The sequence below is a fragment of the Contarinia nasturtii genome, unplaced genomic scaffold (assembly GCF_009176525.2).
Source record: "Contarinia nasturtii isolate CC-2019 unplaced genomic scaffold, AAFC_CNas_1.1 Cnas_scaffold_414, whole genome shotgun sequence".
Lineage (NCBI taxonomy): Eukaryota > Metazoa > Arthropoda > Insecta > Diptera > Cecidomyiidae > Contarinia > Contarinia nasturtii.
Window position 1 is genome coordinate 133,282 of NW_022197768.1, and position 24,444 is coordinate 157,725.

The 24,444-nt window shown below is 33.7% G+C and overlaps 1 protein-coding gene across 1 annotated transcript; it reads left to right on the forward strand.

Annotated features, from left to right (window-relative positions):
* The first annotated feature begins 5,095 nt into the window (after window positions 1-5,095).
* Window positions 5,096-24,175, forward strand: LOC116338745 (glycosyltransferase-like protein gnt13). The gene is made up of 4 exons (XM_031764190.1): window positions 5,096-6,389; window positions 18,254-18,586; window positions 21,396-21,483; window positions 21,696-24,175. The coding sequence occupies exons 1-4, from the start codon at window positions 6,287-6,289 to the stop codon at window positions 21,886-21,888; spliced, it is 717 nt and encodes a 238-aa protein (XP_031620050.1). The 5' UTR covers window positions 5,096-6,286; the 3' UTR covers window positions 21,889-24,175.
* The last annotated feature ends 269 nt before the right edge of the window (window positions 24,176-24,444 follow it).

The following is a 24,444-nucleotide window of genomic DNA, read 5'->3' on the forward strand; positions in this document are numbered from 1 at the left end:
TTTTGCGTACGACATATACATGTTTAATGATTTATTTTTATCTTATTCTATTTCTCTTCTCTCTCCCTTTCTCTTTTAACGTTGGTTTCGTCGTTAGTACACTTGTCACATCATATTCGTATTACTTCAGTTATATAAAACGATGGCTCCGCCTATAAAGATCATCTTTATTGGCTCATCAACATCGAACAAGTAAATCTAAATGCTATCAATTCTCTGCTCGCTTATATTTATTGCCATGTTTACGTTTTATTTGTCGTTTTGCGAGTATATGATGATGAACACAATCAAGATTTCCATTGATTTGACTATTTGAAAATGGATCCTTTAGCATCACATTTTTTTGCTCTTATTCGTTCACTAATGATATCAACATTTTCACATTAGACATACAAGAAAAAAAAAATGAAATTTTTGCTGATTTGTTTTATATAAACCAAATTTCCTCGTGAGAAAATTTCCAAAATAAAAATTGTTTGGAAAATAGAATAATCAAATGGCATGCAATTATATGAACTATGATAGACCATTGAGGTGCTGATCTCGAATTATCGCATTGAATTTGTAGGGTTTTTGTTTTTGGCTTTGTCAATTCGATGTGTTGTCGGAGAAAATGATGCAAATAGTCTAATGTAAATGGTCCGAAATCATCACAATCAAACCACAATAATAAAACCGCTCTCAAATCCACATCTATTTTAAAACAGTCGAAGCATTCGAAAACAACTGGAATACAAAACCTCATTATAATTGTATTAAAGCATTTGAATTTTGTGTTTATTTCGCCTTCTACTTATTTATGTTCGGTATTGGTGCATAATATTGTTCTCTGTTCATTCTTTCTCATATAATAAACATTCATTCTATCGCTATAACTCTTTCCATACCGGTGCTGAACAATTCAAACTAATCATAGCCTCATTGTGTAATAGGACATTGGTCAGAATAGCAACTCTTCTCGTAATTCCCATCTTTGCCGCATAACTCATGCTCATTTTCTATGTATGCTCTGGTCCCACATTCATGTATATATTGCAATTCAACCACACTTGCACTTTTCAATTAATTTAGCATATCGTCCCATCTAGAAATACAGTACGCCACACAAACAAATTGAAATGCACTATTCACTGAATGAGCGCAAGTGAATGTGCTGTGTACGAGTAACAAGCAAAAGTTGAAAAATGAGAAAATTGAATTTACAACTTGCAATACGGCCAGTTCGTTGTGTTGTTGGGTGCATTTTTAGTGACATCTAGAGATGACATTTCAAATCAATTGTAGGTATACCACGGTGATATCGAGTATATTGACTGTGAACGTTTGTTCTTTTAAAAAAATGCGCTCCAAATGGACGAAAGAACAAATATTTTATTTTTATTGCCTTCGAACGAATGATCGAATGCATGTGAGTGTTAATAATTCAATACTACACATGGATAACAATTGTTAAAGCAACAGCACTATCAGCGGTGGCGGCAAAAAAAATCTCACAATATTTTATAGATGACAATAGAAATATATGAAGTTTTTTTTAAAGCTATATTGCATACACGAGCACGTCTCAATGGGTTTCGATCTCAAAATCCAAATGACAAATCTAAATGGAATTATGACATATTTTCTGCGTGAATGAATCCCTTCATATATGCAAAGTGTCACTTTCAATAGTCAAACAATTCTTTCGTAATTAGAATTGGTCGGCCGGTAACCACCAAATTTTAAAAAAAAGAAGACTCATTGTGGTCTTTATTTATAGCTGATTGTGCCTCATCATATTTATTTTTTGAAGAGAGGAAGGCACGTACTGTGAGCAAAAATAACAAAAGCATCTTCACTTGAAACAAAACAACGGAACAGACACCACGGAGGTGAAGATAAAATAACACACGCATAATTTCTGAACGGAATGCACTCAAAATAGATATTGTGTTACATGTATGTGTTGAAAATGGTTAGAAAGTTTTGTTTTATTCATGCTCTGCCGCTTCGTAATGCACTTCATTAAGTTCATTTCGAAAACTGATAATTAAGTGAAACACACATTTTTTTCCGAATTCGAATTTCTTATAGCAACGACTTTATTGTATATCGATCGCAAAATCAATATTTCTCACTGAATTGTGTGAGTGTATTCACACACTTTGCCATCAAACAAGGTCGACCACTAGCTTACCATTGTGCTAATACTCGTAAACGATTATATTGATTTGATGATGATTTTGACATTTTCGAACCACTATTCTCCGCTATATTCTTATTGTATTCGAAAATGTTAACGACAAAACGCAAAATGAACATGATAACAACCAAAAAGAAAATTATCGAAAGCATGCGTCGAACATTTGTAATTTCATTAAATGTGGTAACCAAATTTGTGAGAGTGAAGTGTGTGCTGTGTACATTACTTCAATTTTAATGATTAACATGACACATTACATCAATGTAATTCAATCCAGCAATTTTTGGCCATTTTATTGACAGGCACACGACGAACAGTAGCTAAATTGTACACCCCTCCCACAAGTGCTATTCGCATCAGCACGGCGTTGGAAATTACTGAATAAAATCAACAATATCACACGATATGTCAATATGGAATCGAGATGAAATTTGGGCAAAACCGACGAAAAGAAAAATTTAATCTGAAAAGTAAACAATTTCGAAAGACGATGAAAGATGAAAGCAAAAAAAAATGAATGAGATGATATTGGAAATTGAATATGTCATGTCATGTATTCACTTCAGCCTATCTAATCCATAATCATTTATATACTTAGAATGGAAAGCACTTAATCATTCCAACAAAACCGCACATGTAGCCCGGCACACATGCTTCGACGTGTATTCGCCATTGAAATGATACAAATTCACATTCAGTTGTGATTGCCATATGTATTGGTGAATGTGAATGTGGAAAACCGTCAACTATTATTCATTGCAATAGTAAAACAAATGCCAAACAACAATTCGAAAAAGACATACAGAGCAAAATGTGTATGATGTATTGGTTTTCGGTGTCATTTCTACTTTTTTGTTTCTTTTTGTTCGTTTTGTAAAAAAAAGGAAAAGGATTATTACGTTGAAGGATATGTTGGCGATACCAAGGACAATAAACAGATGAATTCGAATTTGACATGTGTGTTTTGTATACACGGTTACACAACAGAGAGAGAGAGGGAGAGAGAGAGATCCACCCACAACACAAACGTGTTTGTAAATCGGTCGAAAAGGATAAACTAGTTGCGGATTCAACATTTTAAGTAGTTGTTATTACGGCTGTTACGAGCTCTAAATCTCAACGAAAACTATCATCTTCACTCAATTTCTGATGCTCTCTAACTGCATGTCGTGCCTAATTTTTGGTTTGAATTTCGTCGTAGACGAAACAAATCGGGGCCACACTTTTGATCTAAAGTGGTTATTTTAGACTGTATTAAATTGCAAATGGTATACTTAAGTTTAAAATTAATTACAATTCATGTCGCATTTGATGTGAAAAATGATATTTATGTGTGAGCACTGAATCCTTGTTATTGTTCAAATGACAAGTGTTGTGAAATGGGAACAACTACCATGCTCGTCCATAAACTTACACATATCATGCCAAACATTTTCGTCCAGCAAAATGAATGTGTTTTAGCACATATCACAAACTTTCCAAAAACATATAGATAATCTTGTGCACGCGCAAATTTATTACAACGCCACAGGATTGTGGCAAAAAATTAGCATTACAATTTGAATGACGCGATGTGCGAGTTTCGGTGGTTTCCAGCAAGTATACGCAGAAAAAAGTATATATTTCGCTTGTTAGTTTGCCTGTGCTTGCTCAAAAATCGATGCAGTAGGCAAAAATATTTAGTTGACTCCGCTTGGCCACGTTTAAGACACATCGTTACCTGTGTCACCGGTGTCAACTCTCATATTTGAATATATTAATTATGTGCGCTATCGTTTCTTTTTGCGTCACTTTTTGAGTAGGTAGGATTTTTTTTTTTGCATTATTTCCACCACAGAACAACAATCAAAATAGTATGGTTGACACTAAATGGCTTAAAACAATGAAAATGACGTGGCTTCTGTTGTGCAGCAATTTTTTCACTCTTTTATGACCGTCGGCATGAGTGCTATGAATTTCTTATTCATGTTTGGAGGAGAGAGAAAGAGAGAGAGGAAGCGCTAACCAAACACACACACACACACACACATCGATGGTACGAGCTGATAAGACGAACAAACAACGAGAAAAATTACGGCAATTTTGTGTCCCATTGCTGTCTGCTGCTGTTTTATAAAATTCCGACGAAGCATCCACGAAAAATTGTGAAAGATCGAGAACAAAAATAAGTGCCTTTGTTCGGCGATGAAACGCCTGAAATTCTGCAATTTCTTTTCCTTTCTACTGCGGATTTTATTTTGTTTATTTTTTTTCCTTCCTTTGCCGTTTTGAAAATTTTGATACTTTTCCTATCGCCATTATCTCTACCATTGCCTTTATTTTAATTCGTTTCATTTTTCACATGGCAATTTTGCTCTTGATGCAAGAAATAAATTCCATTTCGTTTTATGCACATAATAGATAGAAACCTACAGTTTACATTAAGTCATCAAGATAGAGAAATTGAAAGCATCGCGGAGCTCATTGCTCACTGAGTTCACACTTGGATTCGATGATACGAAATAAAAGAGAAGAATTAAAGTACCAACGGTGTACGAGTGAGAACAATGTCACAACGAAAATAAAATATCGTGGCCAAATACTGGAAACATGCACAAGAATTTCGCACGACAGAACGAAAAAAAAAAAAAAAACTGGAACAAAAGCTGAAATAAAATCAACTCACAAGAAATTTAATCCAACCACATAGAGCGCTTACCAAAGCTATCGAAAATTTGCTCTCTGCTTTCACATATATTTCGTTGAATTGAGTTAAACAACGGTGCACATAGCGTACAAGCTATCCTCCTTGTATAGAGAGACTCAGGTTGGTAGCGCGCACTCATTCTAGCTCTCCGATTTGCTGTGCGTACACAAATATATTTGTAAAACGCCTGCATCGCTGCTTATGCCTTAGTTTGCTGTGAACTGTTGACGAGAACGGCCGCACATTGCTATCTGTTGCGCAACAACTTATTTCCAAAAAAGCTTTAATTCTCTGTATCACACAACATATCGTTCGAAGCGATTCATTCACATCGTTGTGTGAGTTGCTCGTGTGAAAATTTTCCCTTCCGAATTTGTGAAATACAATCGGTCTCAGAGCAACGCTAAGCGTTTTGTTAATTGCCAATCCGTTGTTGCTTAGTTCATTTTTTTTCTTTCATTTTATTTGCCATTGTGTTGTGTTCTTAGCACTATTTGAAAGTGCTTTTGATGATTTGTTCCGCATTTTTCTAGCAAAGACGCGTTCAACCGAAATAGAATTTGTGACAGCATTACATTTCACACGCGTTTAATAGTTGTTATTCACATACACATATCACCATCATCCACTTGAAAATAGAAAAGGATTTTATGAGTAATTAAAACAATAAAAGAAGAAAAAAAAACTTTGTGTTACGAACAAAAAGTGAAAAAGTGGCAAAAACACCGTCGTCTGTCTATAGAACAAAACGAAAGGTGAACAATTGCATGCGTTTCGAAAAGATAAGTAGAGTTATGGAATTTTAAGTTGAAAAAAGAAAGCGAGAGCTAAACAGCAGATAAACAACACCCAAATTTACTTTTAAACATTCCTTTGGGGCTTTTATTTCGTTATTCGCAACGGAAATTAGAATATTCATTTTGTCTGTTTAAACTAATCGTTTAAGCAACCCATAACCATTTCAAACGCGTATAATAGTATACATTTGATCGCAGCAAATATAAATGTTGCGATAAAGAACTCACCGTGTTATCAAAAAACATAATTGTGTGACAAAGTGACTTTCAAAGTGAATTTGAACATTCACCGAATTAAAATGATTAAAAAGAAAATTTAAAACTGTCCATTCGTTAAAAAGTTATTTTCCCTGGCCGGATCGAAAAGCAATTTAAATCACTGTTCAAACGGGTAAAAAATAAATTGCCGTGAATATCTGGCTTTTGAACGAATGCAAACCAACAATCGCATTGTTTTTTTTTCTTCTGCGAAACGCGAAACTTTTTGACTCAAACACCGTGAAAAGAAACTTTTATACCGCATTGAACTTAAAACTTTCTTGATACTTGTGCGTCGAGATAGAGAGTACAGTATACGAATTGCCAAACGAATCTAAGAAATTCAGATAATTGCCGCACAAGATGTTTTGGATCCTAAGACGAACAGGTGCAGCCAACTTCTTTACGTCGATCGGCAATAACAATTATTCGTCGAAGTCACATGCCAACAACAACAACAGCTATGGTAAGTTTACTTTTTATTATCCACTTCAAACAAATGAAAGAACAAGAGAGAAAAAAAAAACAACCAACATACGCCAACAAACTTTGGAAGACAAATGCATTTTTAATTCGAGGGTATGTAGAACTGGTTTCCATTTGTTTGTTTTTCTTTTTAATTTTCTCGTATACGATTTCGTTTCGGTGCGACCGTGACGAAAGAATTGCGAGTATGAACGCGACGATGAAAATCACAAACGAATAAAATGGTTAAATACGAAAGAAATTGCACGTGTGCAATATAAATTCAATCACAATACATCCGTGCACGCTGATTTATGTATAATCAAAGTGGAGATCGTTCATTGGATATTCGGTTATTTATGTTACATCGAATTCAGTAAATTGTACAACAATTTGAATACACATTCGGCGTCGTTGAAATTGGATTTTTTTTTTGGTCGGGGAAAGAAGAGTAAAAAAGGTTCCAAAAACACTACAACCAAATAAATTCTTTTATTGAGGTACCTGTATACATGTCACTACGTCCCTTTGTCATTACCTATTGAATCACAATTTAACGCCATTTGACCAACAAAAAAAAATACACCGTCGATGGTCCAAACGGTTGTATGTGGTTGAAACATGTCACAAACACCAAACACTCAATCAGACCATTTGGTGAAGAGAAACTGCTCGGAAGTAATTGTAATTGAATATCAATGCAAACAAAATACCACTTTTCATGAGAACTGAAAAGAAGATTGAGTACGCCAAGCCAAACTGGAAACAGAGCGAATTTTTATATGTCGATGGTGAAAAAAAAATACAGATAGCATTGATGATAGAATGTGAAAAGAGATGAAAAAAAACCCTGGCTCAAAATGTAATGTATTGATCAAATCGACATTGAATCTTTCATGTTGCTTTCCAAAATGGATGTTATCAATCGCAATGTTAAAACGAAAACTATTTCAAACAGAGAGCGAGCGAGAGAAATTGCGAATTTTTTTTTCTCATACTGAATTTCGAAGAGTGATGATCTATCAGAAGAAGACGAAGCGAATTCACCATATTCATTTTCTTTTATCCGTTTTTTTGATTGATATTTCCCTCATTGTCGACTTTTGCACGGCTTTTCCGTTGACTATTCCTTTTGCACCATTTTTCTCTGCGCACACATTCATTCTTCTTCGTCTGTGTTTTTTTTAGTGCTGCAAACATTTCGATGTGATAGAGATGAAATCGGCTACGATTACACAATTCACGTATCGTTTTTATGTATACGGCTTTTGCTACTTTTTGGAACCTAAAAAAAACTGTCTTCAATGTGTGTCAGTTTTTTTCTTCAAAGATTCTCTTTGTATGCGTTTTTTTATCGATTTGATGGTGGTACGAAAAGCAATTCTATCACTATTTGTTGGGCGAAACGAAAATTTTACATCAATTGACGTTGATCTGAAACATAAGTTCACTCATTCTCATTCTTTCATAATCCCCATTGACCCAAGCAAAATATAAAATTGAAATAAACATTTAAAGTTTTTTTCTTATGCGAATAATAAGCAAAGGCGGGGCGGAAAAGGCGATAGGCTTTATCACACATAAAATTCACATTTAAATTTTATGGATCATTTCGAAAATTGCTTCTTTGTTTCCATCGTACGGATATTTAAATATCGAAATAAAAAATATTTCGTTTCGATTGCGTGCAGCAGTTTATTGAGGGGTTCATTTCCAATAAATTATGTAAAATTGAGAGAACACCATACCATTTTTACACACAAAACTTTCAATACACAACAGAATGAATGATACAAACTCTGAGCGATCGATATGGTCTGGGTTTGCTTTTAATCTGTTAAAAAAGAAGTATGCGACAGAAGAGAATACATAAATAATGTACCAATGTCTAAACAGATCTGGAACTAAACAATTTTTTTTTATATTAAAGGACGCAAAATAACAAATGTATAGTAGAGACGTATCACATTGCGTGAGCTATTAAATAATTGTCAGACATTGTAAAAAAAACATTCTGTAGAACAAGAACAAAAGAAGACAAAAGAAAAACAGTAGCAATGATACTTACGAAACGATGCAATCATTATGTTGCTACTTCTGCTGAGTGGACACGTAATTCGCTTTAATAAATATTGTTAGAAAGTTACAACGCACACAAAAATACATACATACACTATTGCTCACTCTCTTTCTCGATCTCTCTCGCACATCGAATCACATCTTACTTATCCATTGCTTAGAAAAGTAATAAAATGGCAGACAGTACCGAGCACACTAAAGTGGATTGATTGAATTACACGATTACAAATATTTGCACGTACAGTTCTGTTTATTTGCTTACATTTTTTATTGTACTTCTTTTGCACCATTGTTTTTCTTTCTTACTTGTGTTTACATCTCGGTCACATTCTTAGAAAATGAGTACGACGCAACAAGATAGATTTCAAGAATAACAAAAAAAAAAATGATTCACACAACACACAAAAAACTAAACAAGTATATTCGTATCAAATCAGATCACAATTAATTATTTTTTTTGTTGGTAATAGTATCAAATGTCGTTGGTTTGACGCTGATGAATGTAAAATGGCAAAGATTCTGATAACCAAATGAATGCTCTAAATAAAAAAAAAATTCTAGTTATTTTGATGTCATTGTCACGTTTGGATTTTAAATGATAATGTTTAGAAGAGGTGAAATTACAATTTAATGAGATATTTCGATACATCCGTGAAAAATTGACGTAAATTTTCAAATTACCACTTTATACTTCACTCATTATATTAATTTTTCATCGTTTTCGTCATCTCTTCATTTTTCTATCTCTCCGTCAATATCACTTTCTTTCTCGTACATTTGTTATCGATTTTTATATTATATTCCAAACGGAATCAATATTCCGATAAAATTTATCGCTGTGTTTCGATAACTTGAAGGCAACGAAAGCAGACATTAGTTGAGCGGAATAATGGAAAATATCATGTTCAGGTGAAATTAATTTACGATCAATAATGCCGTTATCGTTAGGTGCCACGCGAGCAGATGTAACGTGATTTAATGATTTACGTCAAATATATAACGAAATGAATTTTATGTGTTAACAACATACACCATTCAAAATGTGAAAATACTACATGAAAATAATGTATACATAAACTAAAAAACCACCCCGCCGACCAATACACCGCAAACAAATACTAATCATAATAATTCAACAGCAATGCACTTGATACAAAATCATGAGATTACTTTTGCAAATGTTTCTCGGGAATTGAGTTTTTATTTTTATTAATAGTGAAAAACAAAACCACAAAAATAATGATCCCATTGGCCGTTCTGTACCCTGGATTTTAGCATGAATCGAAGCCATCGTCACTCCTTGTTTGATGCAAATGTAAAAAAAACACGCGAGAAATCATATTCAAATGTTTTGATTGAGTACAAATGCAAAAAAAAAAACAAGAAAACAACAAATCAACCTCACGAATAATGAAAACAATCGATAAATCATCTCAGCGAAATTATGCCATTTTCCTCTCCCGACTCAATCAAATCAAAACAACGAACGAATGACTATGTAAAAAAATAATAATAACTCAAATCCTCACACAGTTTTTTTTTCTCTTACTCAATGCGTTCGCGTCAAATGACAAGTGGAGAACGAGCGCGCGCGTATATGTGTGTGCATAAAATGTAAAATAAGAACAATGTGTATTTCGTTATGCGAGCAAAAGTAAATATATTTATATATCATGGAATCTCTGTATATGTTTACTCGATTGAGGATTTGGTGGCAGTAAAATGTATCTGCAAAGCGACGCATAGAGATATAGAGAGAGTGAGGGAGAGTGAGATGAAAAAACATAAAAACAAACACGTATTTTACAATATGCCACGTATGTCAACATAGCCATTCTATACGATAAACGCTCCTTGATACCTTTACCATTTATATTATCCCACTGAAAAAAAAAACACTCGAACCGACGTACCCATATCCCGTTTGCTGGGCAAACTATGCTGCGTGATATATTTTATACACATTCTGTTCATTTTTTATTTTTACTCGTAGAACGATTGCTACATGCAAGCTTTTAAACGCTTAAAGCACTCGCTATGCTCGTTCTTGTTGCGTACGTCTATGTTCTGTTTGTATTTGTTGGTGTTTTGTGTTTAATTTTTTGTGTCGCTCGATACACATATGTTTTAGCTAGATTTACATAAATATTCTATTCGTTCAATTTATTCCAATAGTAAAACTGCACAGAAAAATAAAAATAGAAAGTACATGATATGATTGATGTAAGTGAGAGAAATCTAGAGAGGAGAGAGAAAAGTGAATGTCATATAGGCCTTATTATATAAATGCCACCACATTTTATGTATGGACGTGGACATTGAACATACATCGATGCTGAATGATGTAAACACACAGGCAATTTGATGAAAATTCAATATTGATCTCTCCTTTCAACTGAAAACGTGTAGAAACGAAATGGTCAACCAAACGATTTAATGGTGTAACAAAAACAGAATAGGAAACGACGAATAATAATAACAGCAAACGTAATACGAGGGTTGCTCCATAATTTTTTTTAAAAACATATATAACACAGTTGTTTTTTGTCGAAAATGGTTTTATTGTTTTTCAAAATATTCCCCGAGATGATCGATACACTTTTGCATTCGATGAAACCATTTGTCATAGCATTCGTGCCACTCCGAAACTGATATCTCCAAAACGTGTGTTTTGAACGCTTCAACTGCTTCTTCTGGTGTCGAAAATCGTTGACTACGTAGTTTTTTCTTCACGCTTGGGAACAAAAAAAAGTCATTGGGTGCCAGGTCAGGACTGTACGGTGGATGACCCATCAGTTCGATGTTTTGACCGGTCAAAAATCGAGTAGTTTGAAAAGATGTGTGAGAGCTCGCATTATCGTGATGAAGAATTATTTTGCGACGGTGGTTCTTTTTTCTTATTTCACCAAACACTTCGGGCAAACAAATGGTGGTATACCAATCAGAATTGACGGTCTTACGATCCTCTAGTGGAACGGTTGCCACATGACCACTTATCGCGAAAAAACAGGCGACCATTTGCTTCGCAACACTTCGAGCTCGAACAACTTTTGTTGGGTTATCTTCACTTTGAAAGACCCATACAGTCGACTGCTGTTTAGTTTCGGGCTCATACGCGTAGATCCATGATTCGCCACCAGTGACGATTTTATTAACGTCTTTTGAAGCACCACGATTGAATTTCTTGAGCATTTCTTTACACCAACTCACACGAGCCATTTTTTGTTCATCGGTCAATTTATGTGGGATCCAACGAGAGCAAATCTTTTTTACGGCTAAATGTTCATGCAAAATTGTATGTATGCTGTGGGATGAAATGCCCAAAGATGCCTCAATCTCACGGTAGGTCACATGACGATCTTCCATAATCAGTTTTCTGACAGCATCGATGTTTTGTGGCACAACAGCCGATTTTGGACGACCTGTATGAAACTCGTCTTTGAGCGAACTACGACCGCAATGGAATTCTCGGTACCAGTTATAAATTGTCTGAAGGGTTGGTGCTTCATTGCCAAAGGCCAAATGAAGTCGATCGAAACACTGTTGTTGAGATAATTTACTTCGAAAATCGTAGTAAATCATTTTACGAAAATCTTCACGTGTAAAATTCATTTTTTTGTTGAGTCGCAGTTTACCAGTCACTGTAAACAATACAAATAGCGTTCGTACGACAAAAGGTTCAGGGCACGAATACATACCAAAACATCAAACTTTACGAATATGACAATGGTTTACATCGGGCAACACTATAAGTACCATTTTAAAAAAAATTATGGAGCAACCTACGTAAGAGTGAGTTCAACGATTGTGAAAGCCGTTTGCCATATGGCCAAGGAAATACTGCAATTGGCAGTCGCATTACAGTAAATTGAATGTGACGCAGGTCAGTTTCCGATATTCACAGCAAAAGTGAAGAAAAAATGCACATGTCATTATATTGCTTGGCGTAATTCTGTGTACTTGTGTATGTGTCTGAGTGTTGTTATTACATTAACAAACGGAACGAAAAAAATTCTATCTTTCTCTTTACCAGTCTTGACCTTTTTCTCCGTTTCGGGTTGGAAAAAAGACCACATGAAATATACAACAGCAAAAGTTCGATCTTATTTCATTAGATTCCTTTTTTCTTGGTGTTGTTATGAGTTGATTGTGTTGCGTTGTATATCCGTTTCGAAATGTTCATTCCGTTGATAAATTAATCGAAACGAGACCTTTGCGATCCCAAATGAAAAGAAAACCGAGCAAAAAAATACGTTGCTTCTTTTTTTTTTACTTTAAAGTCTAGACAATGGATTGTTATGAGTTGTACGATGGTATGCACAACAAAAGCATTTTCACGAGTGATTCAATCTTTTCGAAGCAATCAAAGGTATTAATTTTTATTCGAATGAGAACAATATGCGAGCATATACCATTTGGATATAAGCTCTAAGAAATAAAATGCACACAAAAATCCCACTTTCATTCGTCCATTTACTCACCTGAAATTCCATAAGAATAGAGAAGAAAAAAAAAGAAACAAGAAAATCTGAACTCGGCTAGAGAGCACATTTCTCTGTCTATCTCAAAGAAATAAACATAAAAAAAGAGATTGAGATGTGGAGAGGGTGCGTAAATGGGAAAAGGCTTTTCGCATGAATAGAAATCAGTTAATTTATAAGATTATGATTTCGTCTGTACAGTAGCTGAATGATTTCGAGCCAATGTTGTAATAATTTGATCAGAAAATCTGAACCCAAAATCGAGCAATTTGGGCACTAACGAAATGCAAATCGTTTACGAATAATAAAAGCGTCAGCGAATCAAACCTGCCTGCTTGATTTGATAAATCAACAAAATGAAACGAAAAAAAACCCATCCATTGCGAGTCGCAATTTGCGACCATAGAAAAAGACAAAAGTATAGAACGTTTAATAGGTACTATAAACACGCATGTTATTACAAAGCATGAATTAAGTACGCGAAGCAACAATACATCAAAATGACATAAGTGTATGCTTTCGTTAAATATTTGTGAATGCAACAACATTCAACAACCATAAGTGGCCATAAGCTATGATGCACAGCCCATCAACTCTTTCGTACGCATTTGTTTACACATTGAAATTCAAATTTCACGTTTATGTTATTTTTTATTGGGGGAGGGGGGTGGACTAAGTGTGTGTGTATGCGCGAACGAGTCAATCGATGTTTACTCGAGCAACAGAGCTCGGCGCCGAAAAGCAACGAAATTATTTTTGGTTTAAACACAAAACGAAATGAGACATCAACTACAAATTGAGTGCGATTGCAATAAATCGTTAAGGGTTTCAAATGCCAAAATGGCTCTGTGATATCGGCATTTGAAATGTGTAAACATAAATCGTGCACACTATACATATACCAAGTTGCTAAACGATGTGACGTGCTGTTCAATATTAAATCGATATACAAACACGGTTTACACTAGTATCGAATGAAATGGAATTGAATCGTGTAATTTCATGAAGCACAACACTCTATATCGCCTCCGTTCATGATAAATTTATAAGCGGAAATATGTTCTGAAGTTATCATTTCCGCTACACTCTACCCACAGGTATAAAGTGTATTCTCACACATTCACATTATCAAAATATCAACTGCATATCCATATATAGCATGGCCAGACACTCTCACTGCTAAAGATCCGCTGGGGTTGGTAATTTTATTATTGTTTCAATACAATAGACGTGCCTCTCGACCGGCAGGAATAATGTAATTGCTTTTTTTTTTAAAAAAAAGAAAGAAAAATAGAACCATGGTGCAAGTTAAGCACAGCAAAAATTTAATTAAAACTGGAGTTTGAATCATCATTTTGATACCCCTGCATTTATAAAAGAAATACCACTGAGACAAAGACCAAGTGAACGTCGAAAAGAGAATGTGTGTTGGGTGTGAGTATGCATATATGATTTAAGTCTGTTGCCAATTATTATCATCAAAATATATAGAGAATTCGAAGCGCCACTGACTAAAATCCATGTCAAAGCCCTTGAGTACAAATATCGCGTGAGAACGTAAATAGAAATCAATGATAAAATACGGTTGTGAAATGTCGCACGCATCGTCTCGAATAACAGCAACGACAACAAAGGCAACGATTCATGCAGAACGCCAATATGAATGAGAAATAAATCATTTTTGTGTTTTGTTACTATTCTCATCTCTTCTAAATGATGCAATTACTGGAAAATTGTGTTAAAGCAGATCAATTGTCATTTGATGTGAAAAGTATTTGTGTGCACGCCTCAGGCAATAAAACAACACATCGAAGGTGCGCGAATACAATCGAATGAAAATGAAATGCCAGTCAGAGCAGCAATGCTTTTGACAAAAGCAGAAAAAAGTAACATTGTGAACGATGAATGTCACAAACTCCATTATTGAATCAATATAAATATGCGTGTATTCAAGTAAAATTGTTGTATTACATTATTCACCCTCATTTTCCATTCTGTCACGCACACACTAAATGTCGGTTGTCATACATTTATTCAAAAGCTCAAAGCCGATTCCTTCCGACACTTTGCCTGTTGTTTCGCTTCTTCTTCCATTCCATTGCGACCAATTCAGCCGCTGTGCCAAAAACATATTGGCGAATGGGAAAAACAAAGAAAAAAAAACGAAAATAAATTCTATTATATCTCTATTTTGTAAAAAGCAAACGAAGACATTACGATGAGAATTTCATATTGATGTAAATTTTCCACACCGACGCTTTATCGATCTTATGTACACAAATTCAATGAATTTTCATCAAAAAATTTTTTTATAGCAAATCTGTGAAAGCTCCGGCTTAATTTATATGCGTGCCGTTGTGCACATCAAAACAAATATGGCAAACAAAACAAAAGAGACGAAAAGAAGACGGTATATTTAAACGTTGTGGAGGAATAGCCGCATATGAAGCAACAAACAACCGACAAATAAAATGACAATGAGGCCAATATGCGAACTGGATAGAATAACATAGTCAATAACAACGAGGGAAAAAAAATACTGCAGACTACAGACATGACAAAAGCAGCTGCCAGAAATCTCATTGAGTGAAACAAACAAACACACACACAAATTTACGACTGCGGTGAAATCAGCAAATGAGCGAAATAAAAAATTCAAAGCTATAAACTAACAGGAGAACGAAAAAAATAGAGTCAAATGACTCATCCATACAAAAATGATGAATGTGTCTGCTGTGTTTAACCTGTTTTTTATTTCTTGGTTTAGAACCGAAAAAAAGAGAAATAAATGAAAATCAAAATGGCATGAAAAATTCTTTGGATTTACCCAAAATGTACAAAAAATTGTCGTTTGATCAATTCGAGTAGCGTTGAAGCGCAAAATTCTCTTACTCTAGTTCAATGACTCATTTAAATGAGATACCTTCGTCGTTTCGATGTTGACATTTTATAAAAACTTACTGTACTGGCACTTTCACCATGACTATTTTTCTTCTCTTTTTTTCGAACCAACATAGTTGAGATTAGAATTCATGATGGCTGGTTGAACAACATTTATGCGATGATTGTATAAGGCAATCAGTAGTGCTTGTTTAACAAAATCATGACCGTGTGACTCGTACACAATATCCAGAAAAAAAATGGTCGAGCGAAAGGCAACAACAAAAAAATTCCAATTATAAATATAACTTATTGATAAACGTCTTTGATAGCTTGTTACCGGCCTACACAAACAAAATCAAATAGACCACCGTTCGGTACACACCGTTTGATTTGTACCTGACATTCTTTTTTCCCTTATCAATTTAAATATTTAACGCTCTTTTATGTTATCGATTATTAACAATAGCCAATGGTATATGTTTAAGTATTTTGAAGTCGGCCAACGGCATCGACAAACCCAGTTCAAGTTTGTTGGAGGTCTTGGAACTCGGACACTTTGTTGTTATGTGTGTTTGATTCGCCGTATCTTTTTGATCTAGCTTCAAATTTGTTTCATTTTTCACTCGTTTTCCGGATCGCTGAATATTGAAACATCTGTATTGAAACGTTTGAACTCTTCCGTTTAAAACACAACAAGTGTATAATAAGTTTATAACCATTCAGCAAAATGTGTGTTTGACATTGCGATTGATGTTAAACATAAATAATAAATGAACTTTGATATCACGCTGAAGATAAATAGACACCGGACGAACGACCCAACGAATGAACGAATAAATGACGTCATAGTAGAACAACAACAACATTGAATTGGAATTAACGACCAAAATCGCAAACATAAAGTCGTAGCCAAAATCACATTAAGCTTTTCCAGCTGTATATCATATTAAATTAAATCAGTTCAACATTTGATTCTCGATACTAAAATAAACCCTATTACACGCCCGCGTTTTCATTTTTTCACTCTTTCGTCCTCCGTTTTCACCCTACCACCATTTCAAAGTTCTCACATTGGTCCAGAAATAAGTGAGCGTAGAAAGGTTCTTATAAAACTAACGTAATTATAGTATGATACAGTAAATCCCTTAAAGCGGAAAATAACCAACAATGGTTGGTGCTATCCCACACATTGTTTCCATTTTATTTATTAATCAATAGATTGTGAGCAGTACGTCAATAGCATTTAACATCTAATTGAACATATTATCAAAAGATATATCATCAAGCTTATTATATCGAAGCAGCTATGGCAGCAATAAGATATGGTGTTGTCTTTTAATTAATTGGTCCCGCTCATTTTCTGTTCGATTGATTTCATTTTCTTTGGTTAACTTTTAATTGGTATTGTATTCCTTTCGGATGAATCGGTCAAATCAAAGTTAAAACGACATCCATGTGTTGGATTGCTATTGGTGTATCGCCTAATTATTCCACTTCAATTATTTCTGTTGGCCAGTATTTTTTTCCCGGTGGGTTTTATAAGTTTCGTCAATCCATTAGAAATGGAATAATAAAGGCAATGACAAAAATATACCGGGCACAAGGCATATGAAAGCAAAAACTAAAATAAATGTCTTCAATAAATCATTGAGTATAATGAATATTTGCACGGAAATCTTTATTCAGACAATCCGCTCTCTCGAGTGCACAGATAGAAAAATCGTATACTCGCCGAAACACGATTTTCTCATTGTCCACTTCATCTGTACATTATATCTCTATATTTCTCGTTGATGTTTTTTTTTCCTCGGACAGACGCTATTTGCCTATACCGAGCTTTATCTATTACAAGGGTCGCCTCATTTTAACATCATCACAATTTATTATGCAGAATTAGATTTATTTTTCATTTTGGCAAGTACGGAGCAGTTGTCCACACAACATTATGATCATTTCTTTTCGTACTTTATTTGCTGTTCTGAGCACATAAATGATGTCAAAGATGCTGCGTGTAATAAGTACGTGTTTTTGTATGATAGATAATAATGATTGCTTTGATTTAGTGACACGATAGCGTAATAAATTCACTGAATCTATTTTGTGCACATTTTGAACAAGCCATCTTTTATATTCAAGTGCAAGACGGTTTCGGTCTATGTACGTGATTCAGCAAAAATATATATTTAAATATGTTGCTCCAGCATTTACAGTGAATCCAAGGCAAATAATACCAATATAAAATTGTATTTGAATTGATGGGGAAAAAAGTGAAATCGCTTTATTTAGAAATCATCACATTATTAAATAAATTAGAATAAAATGAAATCTTTTTTGACAGGAATTCGATTTATTTGTTTGTTTTTCATTGATACCAAATATGGAGATTCGATTGATAAACAATGTTATTTCTTTTCATTCACAGACAAAAATGGTCAACGTCCACCGCGAAAAGCGTACGGCCGTCTCAGTGTTGATTCCGATGAAAACTGTAATCGAACGACGAATTCATCGAACCGAAGCCAAAAATACAACAATCCATTCGATGAGCTAGACAATTTTGATATTCTCGATGATTCGGCCAAATGTTCGCCCAACGACAATTGCAGCAATTCAACGAAAACCGTACAAGAACATAATGACAACGAGTCGGACATTGAATTGGATACAGCATCGTCGAAAAGCAACAACAACGAACGTCACGAGAGCACAATTAACCGATTACAGGCAATGGTCATATCCGATGACGATGATTATGGTAAATAGTCAGAAAAAAATCATCATCAGTTTTGAATATTTCTCTGTTTGTCTCTCTTTCCCTGACGTATTTTCCCTTTAGTGTCAATTGCGACCAAAAAAAATAACTGGCACAGACAACTCTCGCTTGGAACGAATGAACAACAACAATTACAGCAATGATAATAACAAAAATAAATCTAATAAAATGCGGAGAATAATCGCGACGGTCAACATATGTGCATTGAATGAATACGCTCGTGCAAATTTTCATATTTCAACATCCGCTCTGCTGGTCGGAAATAATTTCCAATTCAAATCCACCTCTTTCTTTCCACCTCTCTCTCTCTCTCTCTGTGTGTGTGCTTTTATTCATTTTCATTTTTTCCTTCCACGCTGAGCTTTGTTGACATGGCTCCATGTCAAATTATTAGTTTGCCAAATGTGCCAAAAAGGGTGCTATGTTAAAACCTGTTACAATATTGCCAAAAAAAAATAAAACGAAATACAATAAATATAAGTGCTCATATGAGACCCAAATGTGAATTAGTTTATAACCCGGTTTTCTTTTTGCCATAATGTGTTTGCATATCTCTTGTGTATAATTAACACGCAGAATTGTTTTTCTAGCAAATAGATTTCTGCTGTTATTGTTTGCAAAATGTTGGCGCATCTACATCTCATCTCGTTTACTCAGCGCTTATTACATTTAAAGCGTTTAATATGACTTTTTACTTCCTCATTGTTTTATTTGCATGTTTATTTATCCTTTTTTTTATTCTTTTCATCATTTGGTTGTGATGATTTTGTTTTATTGTTTGCATATCTCACTCTCTCTCTATCTCTGTCAGGAAAGAGCAGAATTGAAGTTGGAATTCATTTGTTATCCCCTCAAATATGTTGCGAATCCGACAAAAGAAAAAAGGTATCCGAAAAAAAACGATGTTGTGTGACTGTTTTTGTTCACGTTCGTTTTTTTGTCGTCTATTTCGCCACTTTCGTTGATGCGTTTTCTCAAAGCAATTTGTATGCTTGTTTCTTATTTCTGTTGCATTTTATACATTTTAGTTTCCTCTCTTTTTTTACCAACCATTATCACTTATTTTTGTTGCAGTACACTTTATGTTGTGTACATGTGTGCGTGCATTTTACAAAGCTTAGAATGCACATACCATTCAAATTTAACAATGTGATGTTTATACAAACGTTCTACATCAGAGCATATAGACAAATCTAGGGGCATTTTACTATATGCGAATGCCATTTTATACGGAATATATGACGAGTATCACTTACAGTCGGCTATCAACGCGACTCGATTTGAGAAGCGCCATCTCTTTCACGCCAGGTTCTCATATATTTTTTTCTTGCAAATATTTTTTTCTAGCAAAATTGTATAAATTGAATAAGTTTTGCAATAATAATAACGAAAATAATTAATAGAATTTATAATAAATAAAAAAAATTGAAAAAACACACAAATATTTTATATTATATGATTCACCAGAATAGCTTCACTTCGTGTTGTTTACGTTGTTTCTTTTGACAGATATCAATGTTTGACAAATACATATTTTCTCCACGTAACCATCTCTACATGGTCTACAAGGCAAAGCTACATATCATATAATATAAAATATTTGTGTGTTTTTTTCAATTTTTTTTATTTATTATAAATTCTATTAATTATTTTCGTTATTATTATTGCAAAACTTATTCAATTTATACAATTTTGCAATTTTATTTGCAAGAAAAAAATATATTAGAACCTGGCGTGAAAGAGATGGCGCTTCTTAAATCGAGTCGCGTTCAAATACATTGTCAATATACAACGCAAGTGATACTCGATATATGAACATTTTCCTATTCATACATGAAATATACGACGTAAAGTATATTCATCCGCATCAACATCTATGAAAATTCGTACATTTCATTCGCAACCATTCGCGAATGCCGCATACGTCTTGCTAGATGCGAAAAAACTGTCGTGTGACATTTGTACATACACATTGCTGTGTTCAGTTTGTCGTGGCAGTATTAAACACAATATCATTGTTCTCAACTAAATTTGAAAAACAGTTGAAGAAAAAAATACAAGATTATTTGTTGAATATTATTTTAGAAGCCGTATTCGATTCGAAAAGTGAGATTTTAGAAAAAAATTCAGATAATATAAAAGAAATTGAAAGTTACGTCAATGAAAATAAAAACCTTTCACACGGCACCGTTTACAGTGATTATATTATGAGTGGATGAGTGGCAAAGATTTATTTACCATTTTAGAAAAATTTCACTCAATATTACCAAAAAAATATCGATTCGGCCTGAATCTCTGTCACCTAATCTGTCACTTTGACTTTTTGAATGTTAAAATATGACTTTTCATATGCGCCATCCGCAAAATGTGTATGAAACATTCGACACCATTCGCAAAATTCGTATGAAACATTCGCTCGCATATGGAACATTCGTATAAGTCGGAACCCCCTAGAGACAAATGCACATGCACACTACCCACTCATCTCCACCGCACAACATACCACACGTTTTCCACATTTCATAATGTTTGTTAAGTTTTAATTTTTCTGCTCTTTAAACTCTCTATCTTCATTTTGTACATAAAATGTGTTCAAGTGCCGAAACAAAAATTCAAGCAAAAAAAAGAAACTGATAAACATTTCATGTGTGTGTGTGTGTGTGTGTGTGTGTGTGTGTGCCGTCAGCACATAACATGACATCGAAAATTGCAACACAATTTATATTCTCCACACGGTTGTTTCCTTATATTTGCCTATGTTTTATACACACTATATTTTCTTCATTTTCAGATGAATCGCTGACTTGTAATGTTTGCGATCGGGCATTTCATTGTCATCGTCAACTAGCGTCGCATCAGCAGAAGAAACGGCATTTCGGGTATGTTTTCAGAAATATTCCGTAGAGTTTTATTCCAAGCAATGGTTGCTTTTCAGTTGCCAAATTGTGACCATTACACTGAACTTTTATCTCCTTCGAGTTTTCACTTGTCAAAACGAAATAAAAATAAAACTGTCTGACATACACTTACTCAAGTTGTCATAATTTATAATACAGTACTTGGTTCTTTATTTTTATTTTGATCGTTATAGTTGCAACGGTTGTGACACTTTATTTCCAAGTCTTATGCTGTTAGAACATCACAAAGAGGAATATGAACATTGGAGCGATGAAGATGACGACGATAGACTACCACCATGTTGTCGACGCAATCGAGACGAATACACTGACACCGATTCATTTACAAGCGAAGCTGAAAGCGAGGATCTTGAACGACTATTGTAAGTCACCCGAATGAAAAATGCATTCACAAAGCTCAAACAAATAAGCAAAAAGGGAGGAAAACATGAACAAATAAAAAATAAAACATATCCATTCGATCCAGCATCAATTGAGATTGTTGTACATAAAAAAAATGATGAAATTCTGGGATGAAAATTATATACACTCAATAATAAACAAGCAGCAAACGAAAAAAAAAACCCACATACTTTGAATATAGCATTGCATGCAACACTCACCATAGAAGTGTAATGTCAATCATCATGACTGAGAGATGTCAAATTGTAAAAACGCCATCTGGTGACGTGTGCGAATTGTGGTTGAAAACAACCGATATGAAAATTTAGTCAAGACCCCATCTAACAATTCTGTCTTTGTAATTACACACATTGATAATCACGTCAACAGATGGCGCATTATTGTGCGACTTTTTTCTCGCCTATATTTATATACAGGGACTCATGGTGGTTGTGTAATGTGTATTTTCACAATTCCCTGCAATGAAGGTTTTTAATTTTTGTCAAACGAATTACATTTTCATGTAAAGATGTTTACACATTATTTGTATGACAATCTTTTTATTATCCTGATTTTAATTCAATAACATGCGCTTCGCGTATATGAGTGAATATGATTTTTTGTATTAAATGCATAGCAAATATATATAAAAAAAAAGAGAATTTTTATTTTTCTATCCAAAGAAAAAAAAACACACACGCATACACACTCATTACGAACGCAACATGCAATCAATAAAATCAACTCCTCTAATTCCATGAAATTACTGAAATGCACAACACAATAAGAACGAATGCATAGTGCATAATATTCTAAGCTCAGAAGGGGATTTAAATTTAAAATATATTGATGATGATAACGATGATGACTTTTGAATGTTCATTTTATTCGTAAATTGATAAGATTAACCTTTTTCATTCGCCGGCCATAGTTTGAGATGTCATGTAATCTTATCTCAGATGATATAACGGTAAAAACCAACAGTAAATTTAAAAAAAATGCATAATGTAGAAGATTTAATGTCTTTTTTCCCCAATGTAGCATCAAATTGCACGAATTTAAATGTAAACATATAAACTTAGTGCTGAAATGCCTAATGTACTCATCACTCTGCAAACATTTCGTTTCCGTTCAACTTGAAAAGAAAAAACGGATGCTAACATATCTTTGTGTAACAAGTTAATTTCAGTTAGTTTGTGTTAAGTTAGATTCTTGATTTAATTTATTTGAATGGAGAACGACAAATAAACAAAACAAATACAAAAAAAAAAACATTTGGTCCTTAGTTCCAGTGCTATTAGAAACCATAAAAATTTAGTTAGTAAGATTAATAACAATTTTTAAGGAAAACTACAATGAAAATATGTGTACAACATGAAACCAATATTCACTAATCATGTGTATTTAAATGAATGCCAAAACATTTTTCGAAAATGTTTTTTCCCGACGAACGTTTTCTCGGGAATTTTTCTTGAATTTTCGGCAAAACGTTTGTTCGAAAATATTCTGGCATTCATTTAAATTGTTCATTTAGAAAGATATCCAATGATGATTACTAATAACAGCATTCTCAGTTGATATTGTTGTCATTTTGAAGTTTATGTTGATAACGACTATTCTACTGTCCATGTGAATCAACACTGAAAATAATAATCGAAACAAGTGTTTTCTTTCAGCATTTTCACTTCATTGTTGCTCAAGCAAATCTTTAAAATATATGTATATGAATGTTGATTTTATATGTATGTCTTCTTTTGTACTAATTTAATGATATGGACTCGTACATATAATGATTTGTTTTTGTCACACATAAAAATTTAATATTCCATCGAATGCAGTTACATTTTTATTTGCACAATTGCAAAATGACACATTTTAAACAATGCTGGAAAATTGTAAACAATGCGAATAAGGGTAAGATATAAAGAAGACGACAAATTTGAACGAAAAACAATGGCATCTAAAAAAAATATGTGTAAAGATAATGACGAATTGGAATGAAAATGTGAAGGCTGAAGAATATGAGCTAAAAAGAACCAACAAAAGAAGCAGGATTATACAGTATAACAGATATTATACCAAATCATGATATTTATTTTAAGATTCGATTAACTGATTCATCGTCTGAGAATGTTGTTATTTAAATATATATATGAAATGAAGAATATTAATTTTTAAATAGAAAAAAGTGGGAAACTTAACTTAAAAACAAAACCAAAAAAAAATAACAGCATTGTACTGTATTTATTACAGAGAAAAACCAAAAATTATTTGTGACTTAAAGGAATACTAATAAAAAGAATATATTTATTGTATAAAACGACAATGGCATTTTATTTGATTGTTTTCGTTTTGTAACTTTACAGCTTTTTATAGGTGCAACGTATTGTGGTTGTGGCTCCAATGCAATTTTCGAACGTATTTAGCGAACGAATTATACTTAACTGTTGTTTTTGTTTTGTTTTTGTTTTCATTGTACAAACTAACTCGACACAATATCAAATTGTTGGGTTTTGTCTTTTAAACAATGGGCAATTAAAT